At 29.6% G+C, this 13,797-nt stretch overlaps 1 protein-coding gene across 1 annotated transcript in view; it reads left to right on the plus strand.

The window, feature by feature from the left end:
- The window catches only part of LOC128550025 (neuronal acetylcholine receptor subunit alpha-6-like), a 33,674-nt gene extending 20,848 nt beyond the window's left edge, over nucleotides 1-12,826 (plus strand). Inside the window, exons 4-5 of the mRNA XM_053527868.1 lie at nucleotides 10,323-10,486; nucleotides 10,785-12,826. Of these exons, the coding sequence (XP_053383843.1) occupies nucleotides 10,323-10,486; nucleotides 10,785-11,897 (1,277 nt within the window). The 3' untranslated portion in view covers nucleotides 11,898-12,826. The remainder of the gene's footprint in view (nucleotides 1-10,322; nucleotides 10,487-10,784) is intronic.
- Nucleotides 12,827-13,797: the final 971 nt, after the last annotated feature.

Here is a 13,797-nt window from a genome sequence, read left to right on the forward strand (position 1 = left end):
AGGAATTCGTCTGTAAGGTCCCCTTTTGTAAATCAATCTGTATACCCTGACCATGTCCTTTTCCCACTAAACAAAGATGTAATCAAAGGTACCCCCAAAAATAGCACCCAACATACCAAAAACCCCCGTTTTTTTTGTTTTTGGTTAATTTATCACCCCCGACTATTGTTGCTTTCTTTGATTAGGTGTAAGATATGGTGATATCATTTTTTCTTATCATTACTACCGAATCATACCTTTCCCCAATAACTTACAGACACGTCCCTGGCTAGCCCAGACAAAGCCCCAATCCCTAAGGGGCAATATTTTTGGAGCTATTTTTGTCCCTTTGGGAAAAATTGTTTTTCCTAACAAACCACCCAAAAGCCCTAAAAATCCCCCTTTTTTGCCTTGACTGGACATTTGTTTTTTTTGAAAATTGAAATTTTTAAACCCCTATTATTTGCAAAAGCTTTTTTAATTTGTTTAAATTTTGTGTTTTTGTTAAAATAAAGGGAAGTTTCCACAAATTGTTATGTTTAACAAAAAAGTATGTGGAATTTATTTTTATAAGCTTGTGTAAATTTTTCTTTTGTCCATCTGAAAGGGTTAAATTTTTATATTCAAATAATTTGATTCATTATTTTTAAATTTATATTTTTTTTATTTAAACAAAACAAGTTCATTCCAATAGTTTTATTTCAACTGTTTCCTCATATATACAATTGCGAAATACGATACTTCAGGGGGAAGTGTTTTTAAAATTAATTGTTTGTAATCTGCTTGGATCCCCTGTAGTTATTTCCCCCTTTTTATATTCTAAGTTAAAATGAACAAACCCAAAATAAACTATTAAAGTTTGACTATTTAGAGATTTCCCGGAGTCTTATTTTTTTTTATAATAAAAAAAAAATACTTTTTTTATATTCTTGATATATTTGTATATTTGTTTCTGGAAAAAAAACCCCATTCCAAATTTTCAAGCGACAAAACTCAAAGTCAAGCAAAACTGCTGCTTAACTTTAAATGTACTAATAAATGTGGGTTATGTTTTTGTTATTACTTTTGTCAGGCGTTGTAAAAAAAAAATACATTTTGGGGTTTTTTTACACAGCTGTTATTCAAAAAGTTGTTTTAAAATTGTGGTGCACTTGTTGCATACTTTTCCCCAAAAGGTATGACCATTTGCTTTTTTAAACTTTTCATATAATTAATAAAACCCCCAATTCATTAAAAAATCAAACGTGGAACCCATAGAATTAATTTGTTAAAACCCCCTCCCTGGATCACAGCATTAGCTCTAAAAATTAATTATCATCATCTGTCGTGCAGTTTTATTGAATTGCTTGGGGGTAAAATATTAGTTTCTAAACCTGAAAAAAATGAATAAATTATTTAATGGCTTTTGTGTTTACCTCAGCACCCCCCTTGGATTAATTTCTTTCTAATAGCGAAACCCACTTTTATATCCAGTTTGGCATCCCTTTTTCAGCAACAGCAGTTATCTAAAGAGTAAATTCTTTGTTCCATTTGTTTTGATAATCTTCAGATATTTTCAACCAAACTCTTTACTTTTACTACCTTATATAAAATTAAAATCATAAACAATTTTTCCATTTTGTTTAACCACTAATGATAAATTTTAATGAAGCGCATTATTAATTAAAGCAATTTGATCTCCATACTAATTTTTTACTTTAGCAAGCTTATTTACTTTAAAACTTACTTCAAAATAAGATTAAACAATAAAATATAAACTTTCTATCTTTAATTGTAAAGTGATAACCGTTTTTTTTTTTGTTAACTTATTTCCCAGGACGATTTTAAAGCTGTATCTAATTGAATAGGATTTAAATTCATATCTTTCACAATATTGTTTTGTTCTAAACATGTATTTTTTAATTTTATTTTTTTTTTTTTTTAAATTTAAAAAACTTTATTTTTTATTTTATTTTTATTTTATTTTTTTTTTTTTAAAAAATTAATTTTTAATACGTTTTTTTTGGGCTGGATTCCCGCCCAAAAATTTTCTATTTATTTAATGAATCCTTCCTCCTTACATTTTTCTGTTTTCTTTTCTTGTAATTCCTTGCTTTAAAATTCCAAAACTGTGGAGAGGTTTCTTTTTAAATTTTTCAACAATTTTTTTTTAGTATCCCAGTAAAGCTTCCAAAAGTTTGCTGCAGTGAATTTCCAACTTCTGTTCCAAACCTTTTTTTTTTCCCTTTCAAGTGTGTTTTCCTGCTGTTTCCAAAGCTTTTTTTCCAGCTGTGCTAACTAAAGATGAACTCCGCTTGAAAAAAATTTTCGTTAAAGTGTCAAGATCCTTTTCCCCAGTAGTTTTTCTTTTCCTGTGTAGCTAAAACTAAAAAAATATTCCTTTATTTTTTGTATAATTTTCTTGTACTTATATCAACAAAAATTTAATAAAAGTTTTAAATTAAAAGTTTTAAACTTTTGTTTTAATTAATTTTTTTTTAAAATTAGTGAAAAATTTTTGTTTCAACCTCATTAGAATTAATTTTTTCTCCAAATAATCTGTAATATATTTCAAATTTGAATTTATATAATTTTTAATTTCAGAATATCCAATTTTGTGGTTCTTTGTAAAAGGATAAGTTTGTAAATCGCAGTCTTTAAAACTAGATAAAATCACGAAATTTCCCTAACAAATGAATTATCAATAAAATCACAATGAATGTAAATTGTATCCACAAGTTAGTTATATTTGTGTTTAGTTCCCCATTCGTTTTGTTTACAATTTTTTCTCAATCCCAAGCAATGATAAAATTGACATTCTTTAAAAAAACATAAAAATTTTTGTAATTGAATCAAATCTTAAAACTTTTAAAAAATTCCCAAAAATTATGGAGCAATTTCTGATTTTTTAAATTCAAAAAAAACATTATTATTAATGTTTCCCCAATATAATTATAATTCTGGTAACTGTAAGAAAAATTTTTAAATTAATATCTTTCCATCTTTTTCCCTTATTGTAAACGAATTTTTTTATTGTCTATTCTCATAATATTTTTCCAAGATAGGGCATATGTTAATACTATCCAAACCCAAAAACATAATTTTTTTTTTTTTAAAAATTAAAGAACGTAATCGATTGTAAAATCCTCGGGGTTTTTTATTATCTTTAACTGTTTCAGAATTAATACTTTTTTTGTTCCATTTATATATAATTAAAAACTAAAATTTTAAAACTTTTAAATTTAAAAACAAATTCAAGAAAAATAATTTTTTTTAAAAATTTTTATGTTGTTCTGGGAAGAGTGAATTATTTTTAATAGTTCATCAATTATTCTAAACCTTATTTTTTGTTCTTCATTATTATTTCCGCATCAATTGAACCACAATTTTTCTCCAGGCATTAACCCTTCTTTCGGATTACAGGCAAAAATATAACCCTTTTCCCCATTTACTCTTTTAAAATTTTATAATCTTTTATTGTAGGGAATCTGACTTTTCTGTTAATTTTTAAAATATTTTTCTTGAATGAAATTTAATGCTTTTTATTATTGTTATATTTTTATTATCAATCAATTAAAACATATTACTTTGTGTTAATACTTCTTTTCCCTATTCATCCTTTCAATTAATTTGTTTTGACCCTAAAGTTTATTTAAGTTATAATTAAATTACCATATTTTCCTTTGGTGAAAAATTTATATGGGGTTTGATTCTATTCCTTTTTCCCAAAAAAAAACTCTGATCATTAACATTTTTTTATAAACGTTTACCTATATTTTTAAAATTTTTTTGTTAAATTTTTTCTCGAAACTTTTCTCCCTACAGTCATAGGTTCTCTCGAAAATTCAAATTTTTTTATCTGGTTTTTTTTCTTGTTTATTTTTCTAGAGTACTTTCTTTAATTTTTTGGTAATCTTTTCTTGTTTTTTTCCAATATCTTTACTTTTTTATTTCTAAATCTGATAAAACAGGTAAAATTCCCAAACTGTAAAAATCTTTATCAACATTACATCTAAATTTGCCTCAAATTCTTTTTTCTGATTCTTCAGGAAATTTTGTGTCTTCAAACTCATATTTCATCATCCAAAACCCTATGATCTTTCGCGGTAAAATCGATTGTTCTTGGAATTGCTGTGGTAAACCTGATTTGTTTTTATTCTTTCATTTCATCACCTAGTAAAGCTAATTTTTTGTTTATTCCAGGGAATGTTTTAACGACTTGATAATTGTTCTTTTTTACTTTCATTTTTTCAGTAATTTGGGTTATAAATTTTAGTGTAAATATCCCCCTTTGTAGCTTTTTTTATTTTTTTTTCCATTATTTCTTCTCTAAGTCCTTCTTTTGCCCCATAATTTTTTTTTATTCTTATTTTTATTAAGTTTTGATTGATTTAATAATAAGTAAGATAATGTAAAAAAAATGTAATTTTTTAAAAATGGGAAATTCCAAAAATTTTGATACAAAAAGTGATAAATCCAAAAACTTTAAACAATTTAAGCAATACCTTTTATGCCAGATTCATGTTTTAGAATGTTAATTTGGATCTTTTGGTTTTGGAAAAACAAATACATTAATGCTAACTTTGAAAAACCCCTTATTATTTTTATAAAATTATCTTGTATGCAAAAACCCAGAACAATCTAAATATCAAGATTTAATTAACAACTTAAACCAAATTGCAAAAAAAAATTTTAAAGTAAACCAAAAAGAAATATTGAAAATTCAGCTGATCCCAACCCAAAATTTAAAATTGGGAAAACTTGATCAGAAAAACAAAAAATAGTAATATTTGATGATTTTTTATGTGAAGAAAAAAAATTCAAATGAAAATAAAAATACTTTCTTCAAGGACGACACAAAAACGTTGTGTTATTTATTTAAGTCAGTTTACTATAAAACCCAAAAGATATTCGAATTAACTGTTCACTTATATTTTTTTTGAAGTCCCGGAAAAGAGAAAAAAGTTATTTGTATGAAAAAAATTTAACCCCAACTCTTTTGCTAAGCAACAAAACAAAAATATGATTTCTTTATTTGACAAACCCAAGGGAAATTTTTTGAAAAAACTTTTCTGGTATATAAAAAGTTTTTAAAAATTTTAAAAACAAAAAGGAACCACGATAGTAAAATTAAATTTTTATATTGATTTAAGTGATTATCTACTAAAAAAAATACAAAAAGCTTTGAAAGGACATGAACAATTTTTTCACAGAAAAAGAACTTGTAAACAAAGAAAAAGATTAGATATGGGAGGTAATAAAATAATCAACCTAGGGAAAAGCAGATAAATCCCGATGTAGCTTTAACGATTTTTTTTTAAAAAAAAATTCAAAGAATAGATACTATAAACTTGAAGACATCAAATTAAAAACAGACATTAGAAGAAAATAAAGAAATTTTTAAGAATTAAAAAAATTTTAAAAAGAATTTATTTTTCATAGTTGAATTACAAGGTAAAAATTTAAAGAAATGAAAGCTGTGGTTTATTTTATTAAAGAACTTGAAAAGAAAACTGATTTTACAGAGAAACATAAAAAAATTTTCGAGTTAATTTTAAACATTTTTTTCAACCCAAATTCAAAAATTAAAAGAAATATGTTAACATGAAGAACAAAAAACAAGATTTTAACGAGAAAAAGTTACAAAAAATTTTTCAGTTGAAATCGAAAAGAAATAAATAAACTAAAAACTGAAACTGGGAAAAAAAAACATAAAATTTATTAGAATTATTTTCAAATAACTTGCAGAAATAAAATTTAATTTGGGAAAAGGCAGCTTTTACAAAGAGGTGATATCTGATCGCTTAGAGGATTTTAAAAAAAAAGCCAAATTCTAAATAGATGACTTTAAAAAAAAAAAATTCGAAAATTGGTTAGTATTGTTCAACCTCATAATTAAAGATGCGACTTTTTAATATTTTAAAAAAAAAAACAAAAAGATATGAGCAGCTTAATCTAAAGTTGAAGAACATAAAAATGAAATGGGCTTTGTAGTTGAAAAATCAGTTAAACAAAGGGGAGTTAATTTCTGTAATACTGAAGCAATTAACCAGTTAATACAGCTAGAAAATTTTTAGAAAACAACTTGTAAACATGATTAAAAAATGTTGATGCAAGTCACAATATAAAGTACAAGAGTTAAGTAAACTTAAAGGTTTATTACAAAAAGATATTAAGAATTTAATGATAAATTTAATGATAAATTTTAAAGATAAAATTAAAATAATAATAAATGATTTGATCGTAATTGAAATATCAGCTAAAAAAAAATCAATCCTGCTAATACCCCAATAATTCTGTAATACTAAAAAAATAACCCTAAAGTGGAGAAATTCCACTAATTTAAGAAAATTTCAAAAATAAAAAATTTTTCTTAAAACAAGAAACACAATTAGCTAGAACAAAAAATATGTGACAATCTACTGCTTCGAGTTGCCACAACAAAACGACTTTTGATTTAGCTGAAATAAATTTTTAACTTAAAAAAAAAAGACGGAAAAATTTGAAGAAAGGTAGAGGGGAAGGGGGCAGAAGTGTTTCTCTTTGAAAAAACTATAATAAACTCTTTATATTTCTAAAAATGAAAAAAATATTTTTAAACCCTGTGGTGCCCGGATATATTCAACATATGAAAATAGACCGGTCTGAAAATATTTAAATGCATTTAAAATTAAAACCGGAATTAATTTTAGATTATAAAGATTTTATAAAAAACAAAACCCAAAAATTAAATTATTTGCACAGATTTCTTTTGAGTGGTTGTTTAAGTTAAAAAAACCGGAATGTATATAATGATATTTAAAATTTTATTAACGGGGACCGGCCCCCAGGTGAACCCAAAAAAACCGATTAAAAGCCCAATATCACATTTTTTATTTTGGTGGGGGAATGCGAATATAACAATTCTTGGTATAAAAAATGTATTTGATAAGTAAATATAAAAAGCTGGGACTTTTTCACGATCAGTTAATATCTATGTTAAGAAAAAAATTAAAATTTATCTAAAAAAAGGGACGTGATTGACATTTCCTTTACGATTCAACATCTCAAAAAATTTTGCTTTTGGCGGATGTTACATAAATTCTATAATCATTGAAAAAGGACAGTGATTGATATAATACCTGGGTTAAGTATAATAAAACAATATCAAGCAAAACAAACAATTTTGTGGTTATTATTGTTTATTTTTATAAAATTTACAAAATGGTATAAAATTTTTGATTCATTGTATAAAACATGAGAGTAAACAATGTAAAACTAATGAAAAACTTATAAATTTTTTAATAAAAAAGGGGTTAAAAAAGTACAAAAAAAATAAATTTTTACTATATTTTTACTACTATCCAAAATGACCCCAAAAATTTTTATTCCTACTACTCCAAAAGCGTATATTCAAACCCTGCGTATGAGTTTGGATACTCCACGGTTGAGTGATTTCAAAAAAACTCAAAAAAATATAACATTAAGTCATGCGTTGATTTTGGTATAATTCTATGGTAGTAATTTTCACAACATGAAAGTATTTGATATTCAATCATGCGTATGATATGGCATACTCCTAGGTTGAGTGTTCTAAAAAAACATGAAAAAATTATGAACCAACCCCGCGTATGGTAGGCATACTCCTACGGTTAGTGATTTTAACAAAATGAAAAGTATTATTTTTCAACCTGCTATGGTAAATTCTTTTTTTGAAGTCTTCGAGTAATTTTGTGTTAAACGTTCGTTTTTCTTTTAAAGCTTGGATTTTTTCCGTTGTAATCGTCTGGTAAAAATATCTTTTTAGAATTTTTGAATACCTATAAAAAAAAACAAATAAAAATTAAAAACCCATTCAACAACTTATTCTACCGTAAAATAGTAAATAGAAAAAAAATGGGAAGGGTTAAAATATAATTATTTTTTTAAGCTTGTTAAAAAACCGCCTGTAGCCTAGTGGGGAGCATCCGCTTCAAGTGCGGGGGGTGTGGGTTCAATCCCGGCCGAGTCTACCCAAAAACGTTAAAAATGGGACAAGCAGCTTCCTCACTTGGCGCTCAGCATTATGGGGATAGTGTTGGGACTGGTGGGGTATCATGCCACGTGTCTACGGCGTGATATTCCAGTGAGGCAGCAAAATAAAGTTGGGCATTGTGCTCACTGCTACAAGCAGACACCGTCGTTTATATGACTGGAAAATTATTGAAAAAGACGTTAAACCCGAACACACACATAAGCTTGTTAACAAATAAAAAAATAATAAAATAAAACTTACATTTCAGTTGTTTAAATTCCACTTTTTTCGTTATAATACTTAAAACAGTAAAGAATGTTATGTGTATTGATAAAACTAGTCGTAACCGGCTGATGCAATATTGCGAAATACTATAATGGAAACCCAATATCTGTTTACACTGTAAAGTCAATATCGGCTTTAAACCGGAGGCTAAAACTATTTTGTAAATTGTTTTTCGGTCCGGGTATAACGTTTTTTAAGTTTTTATTAAGGCTTTTTTAAGATATTTTGAAAGTTAAATATGTATTTTCTCAGTACTTTATGGAAGCTAAAAGCTCCCAGGGACTTACGTTCATCAAACCGAAGGTTTTCACAATGAGTTGTCAAAACATGTGGGTTTTAAATTGTCCGGTATTGGTTAGTTTGGACCGAGGGTCAAAAGGTCAAGTGGGGTCAGATGTTTCAAAACCATCCTAATATTAACTACTCGCAATGTCGTCTAATCCTATGACGTAATAATTGTGACCTTAGAAAAATGAATTGTTGAATAATAACAGACAGTTTTCAGCCTTCTTTGTTTAATAGGAAAACAAATCGGGTCATGTTAGAATATGCAAATAGATGAATGGATGCAGTACTGCGTAATTGTGAAAAAGTAAACAACTGCAAAATCATATGATTAGAAACAATGATGCACTTCATTAGTTAACTGTTTACTGAATTATCTAGCATCTTATCCTTACAAGCCAGCTACTATCATGATTAAACGCAGGATGTCACAGGACCATGCATCACATGGTATTTCCCTATGTTAATGAACTGAGATTGACTAAACTGTCAGTCAAAATAGGCATTGCAAATGTGTTGATAATATTTACCAGTTAGAACTGGTTAGAACTGTTAAAAACTATTCGTATATTTTGGTACGTTTCTTGAAGGCAACGCCATTTTGAAAATAACTAAATTATTTTATGGAGCCTAGATCTATACTTCCGTCAATTGACTGACGAATAAGTGTCATATTGTTAGGCCTAAATGTACAAAAATAAAATAAGACAGATATCAGTATTTATGTACTTTGAAGGAATGTCAGTAACATTTACACATATTTTCTCGTTCACAGACATAATGTTTAGTAATTAAAATCTATAAGTATATCCTTTGGAAGCATAGTTCTAATACAACAATAATAGCAGTCACAGTTTGATTGATTAGAGGTAAAGAAAAGTGCAACATCCCTCACATCCCCTAGCATCCGCTTAACCGTAAATATTACATAGATATTGAACAGACTCCATGATCCTTTAACCTTTACCCTGCTACATATCTTAAATGGACATGTCTATCACTCAATTTTGGCAGAACCATTTATTATTCGAAGGGGTGTTCACTGAAATTTTACTGACCGAATAGCGAATAGTGCAGACCATGATCAGCTTGCAAAGACGTACAGGCTGATGTTGGTCTGTACTGGTCGCTAAGGCAATTTATCTCACTAATGGGAGTCTTTGGGGAGCACGTTTCACGTTTTCATTATTTTCTGGAATGGAGTTATTGATTAATACTAAATGTTGATTAATTTCGGTCCCACTAGGAAAAACATTCGAAGTAAAATGTGTTGCATATTCCCCCGGGTTGGACATAAATGTATTTGATGGAGAACAAAAACTTGTTATCTATTTACTTAAAACAAAGCACTCGCCAGTCTCCCTTTAAGTATTCAATTATCTGCAAGGACAAATAAGCTGGACATTAACCTAACGTAAAATAGATATTCTCAACTAAAGTGTAATGTTTGGTGTATCTGTGTGTATGTAAATAAAGTCCAGGGACATTTCAGGGTAGAACCATTTAGAGGTATTTATGTAACATCGTGTCTAAGATGCGTTACTTTTGTTTCATTATGTTGTTGCAATTGCAGACCTTTTTATTTCGGTTTAAAGCTAAGGTGCTTTTACAAACACAAGAACGATATTGTTGTTTTTTTCCGACATACATTTTTGTAAAGTTTTAACATTTGTTTGCAAACAATTTTGAAAAAAAAAATAGCGAACATATATTGAACAGACAGTATTTAATGTTAACGAATAGATGTGCGTTTAACAACAAGCGTGTAGCTTAAGGGAAAATGTAATGGTATATTTTTCAGGCAAAAACGCAATGAATTTGACAACATGTGCATTAGTACTGGCAATAGTTCTGCACGACGGTCAAGGTCAAACTATGGAGGATACTCAAAATATTCTGACCACAATACTGTCTGGATATAGCGCTGATGTGAGACCGGCAAGCAACCAGTCGCTTCCCGTGCAAGTAGGTTTGGTAAAAATATAATTATGTGACGGAGTCACAATAGTTATAAGGGCCAACCGTTTTAATAAAAATCAATCATTTATACACTTATTCTCGAAATGTTTCAGGTAACACAGCGTACAATTATCATGAATAAAGGAATACATGAATCTATTATTTTAAAACATTGGTTTATATAAAAGCCTAAATAACTATGTGAAATACAACTGTTATTTTATCCATTTTAAATGCAATAATTGAATATCTTCTTCGAAAATATATCATGTTACTTTAGTTTCTTACATGTTTTCACCTATAGGTAAATGTGACTATGGAACTGGTAAATATCAAAGAATTCGACGAGGTATCGGAACAAATATCAGTCGTTATTATCATGTACTTAACATGGATGGACAGCCGGCTTACATGGGATCCGCTTGAGTTCAATGGTACAAGTAATGTCAATATACCCGTTACTAAGATCTGGAGGCCAAGTCTTATCCTCAAATCTCCTGTCGGTAAAATAATTCCTGTAGGAGTTGACCAGGACTGGGCAGTCGTGAGATGCTTGTATGATGGAAGAATAATGTGGAATCCAACAGAAACAACCACATCCTCATGCAATATCGATGTCAGCTATTTTCCATTTGATGAACAATTTTGCACTTTAATATTCATACCATGGGGCTACCAAACACATGAAATTTTGCTCAAAAGTCATGAAGAAAAGGTTCGTCAAACATTCTACAGTGAAAACGGAGGATGGACCCTTGTTGACTCACTTGTAATATCCGAGGATGTTCTAGAAGGATATTTCTCTCAATATGCGGTAACATTTCACCTTAAAAGGCGTTCAATTTTCTTTTTGGTTAATGCTGTGGTACCTGTGTTTTTCATCAGTTGCCTGAACGTTCTTGTTTTCCTTCTTCCTGTGGAATGCGGAGAACGTGTGTCATACGCCATTACTGTTTTTCTGGCGATAGATGTATATATGACTATCGTTGTTGAAAATATGCCGAAAAACTCTAAACACATGGCTATAATTTGTTACCTGTTGTTGCTAAATGTTGGACACAGCACTGTCATATGTTTTGAAACTATAATCTGCCTCGTTACTTACTACAGGGAAGGACAAGTCCCAAATTTAATGACAAGAATATTTTTCCGAAAACCTTGTGGCATATACAAATGGCGGAAAATACATACAGAAGGGACAAAGGTCACGAACAAGGTGAAACCTACTGATCACGAGGACAAAAAGGACCACAGTCTTGAGAAACTTGATGTGGATGCTCATCAAGACGAAGAAAAGAATTCGAAGATATCATGGAGAGATGTTAGTTACAAACTGGACAAAATTTTCGGACTTGGAGCTGTAATTTTTCTCATTTCCTTTGTTGTCATTTTCATGATTTTTGTTGCATTTCAGTAGCGTTTGTATATAATATTAATAACATTTGGTGGCTCATTCGGCAAGATTATTGCCTCAATTTAAGCAGTTAATGCTTGTGTATATACTGATATGCGGTTGTGATCGTCCATGCCATGCTACAAAGTGGTCATTCAAATATTGTAAAACTCTTCTGACGTAGAAACTTACACTTATCTAATGGAACTATTGCAAACTTAAGTCTTGCAGGAATTGGAAGGAAAGCAACATGTGGTAAATATATGCTGAAAGTACACTTTAATGAAACCTATGTTTTAAACGTGTTAAATTTCCGAAAATGAGGGCGAGGCCTTAGTATGTAGCATAACTCCCAACACGACCGCAGTTATACAGTAAAGCTATATTTTATTAATTTGTTTGCGTAGAATGAGAACTATATTCTAAAGCATTTTTATTGGCCGAAATATATCTACGTAAATGTTCACAACTAGGTAGCTGTAATAAACTAAGTAGAGATGATCAGAAATACTTGTAAACGTGCTTATCATCACATTTTCACATGAGTATGGTATAGAGTTAATATAACGCAATTGTATTTTGAATTTGAAGCGTACTGCTTTAATTGTGTAAGTGCAATGATACAGATACACTGATGATATCAAATAAAATTATCACGGGAATTCAGATAAACTGTGCATTGAACGACTGACAAGTAGTGAAAAATTCAAGTTGCATATATTTCATAGTTGTATACCATTACGCAGCAATATAACAACTTAATTTCTTGTTTTGAAAATTTCCGGTGCAACGCTGTTATAGCTTAAACACTACAACACTTCAAGTAAAGTTCTTGAACGTGATATGTTGTGCTTAAAACGTATGTTACTTCTCCAATACCTCTATTAAGCATATGTCTTTTAAGCAAATATCTTACACAAATTTTATGACAACTGGCGATTTTTTATGCTTAGATATCAATCTATATGATATTGTATCTGCAGTTTTGCACTACCATTTAATCTGATAAGCGATTTCTACTGTTTAAGAAATCGTCTAAATAAATGCAACAATTTTTAACAAAATCGCATAATTTCGTCTTAGTTATTATCCCCCGCCGATGAAATCGGGTGTGGGGTATTGAAATGGCGTTGTCCGTCCGTGCGTGCGTCCGTCCGCAGCCATTTCTCAGTAACTAGCTGGTAGAATATCATGAAACTTGAAATAAACATGAACCAACATACTGCGATGATGCCCGTCAAGTTTTTTTATTGGTTAATTTCCCTTAGAGTTATTGCCCTTTATTTACTGAAAAATGCCCAAAAATGTCCGTCCGCAGCCATTTCTCAGTAACTAGCTGGTAGAATTTCATGAAATTTGAAATAAAGATTAACCAACATACTTCGCTGATGCCCGTCAAGTTTTTTTATTGGTCAATTTCCCTTAGAGTTATTGCCCTTGATTTAATGAAAAATGCCCCAAAATGTCCATCTGCAGCCATTTTTAAGTAACTATCAGGTAGAATTTCATAAAACTTGAAATAAACATGAACCAGCATACTGCGATGATGCCCGTCAATTTTCTTTTTGGATTCAGTTCCCTTAGAGTTATTGCCCTTCAATTGTTTAACACTCCACAGTTTTGTACATAACAAACCAACCAATTTGTAGAATTTCATTAAACTTCTTCCATTTTTTTCCATGAACATTTATTATAAACATGTGAAGTTGTGTACCCACACCTGGTCACCACCTTGCCTTGGGCACACCCCCCCCCCCTCACAACCCCCACCACCCCCCCCCCCCCCAAAAAAAAAAAAATTATTCCTTTTTATTATCTTTTTTCAAACCTTCCATGAATATTTTATCAATATGCAAAGTTGTACCGTTCCCCCACCTCACTCTCCACTCAGTCATGCCCACCACCCCGATCATGCATCCCGCCT

The sequence above is a fragment of the Mercenaria mercenaria genome, chromosome 17, assembly GCF_021730395.1.
Source record: "Mercenaria mercenaria strain notata chromosome 17, MADL_Memer_1, whole genome shotgun sequence".
NCBI lineage: Eukaryota > Metazoa > Mollusca > Bivalvia > Venerida > Veneridae > Mercenaria > Mercenaria mercenaria.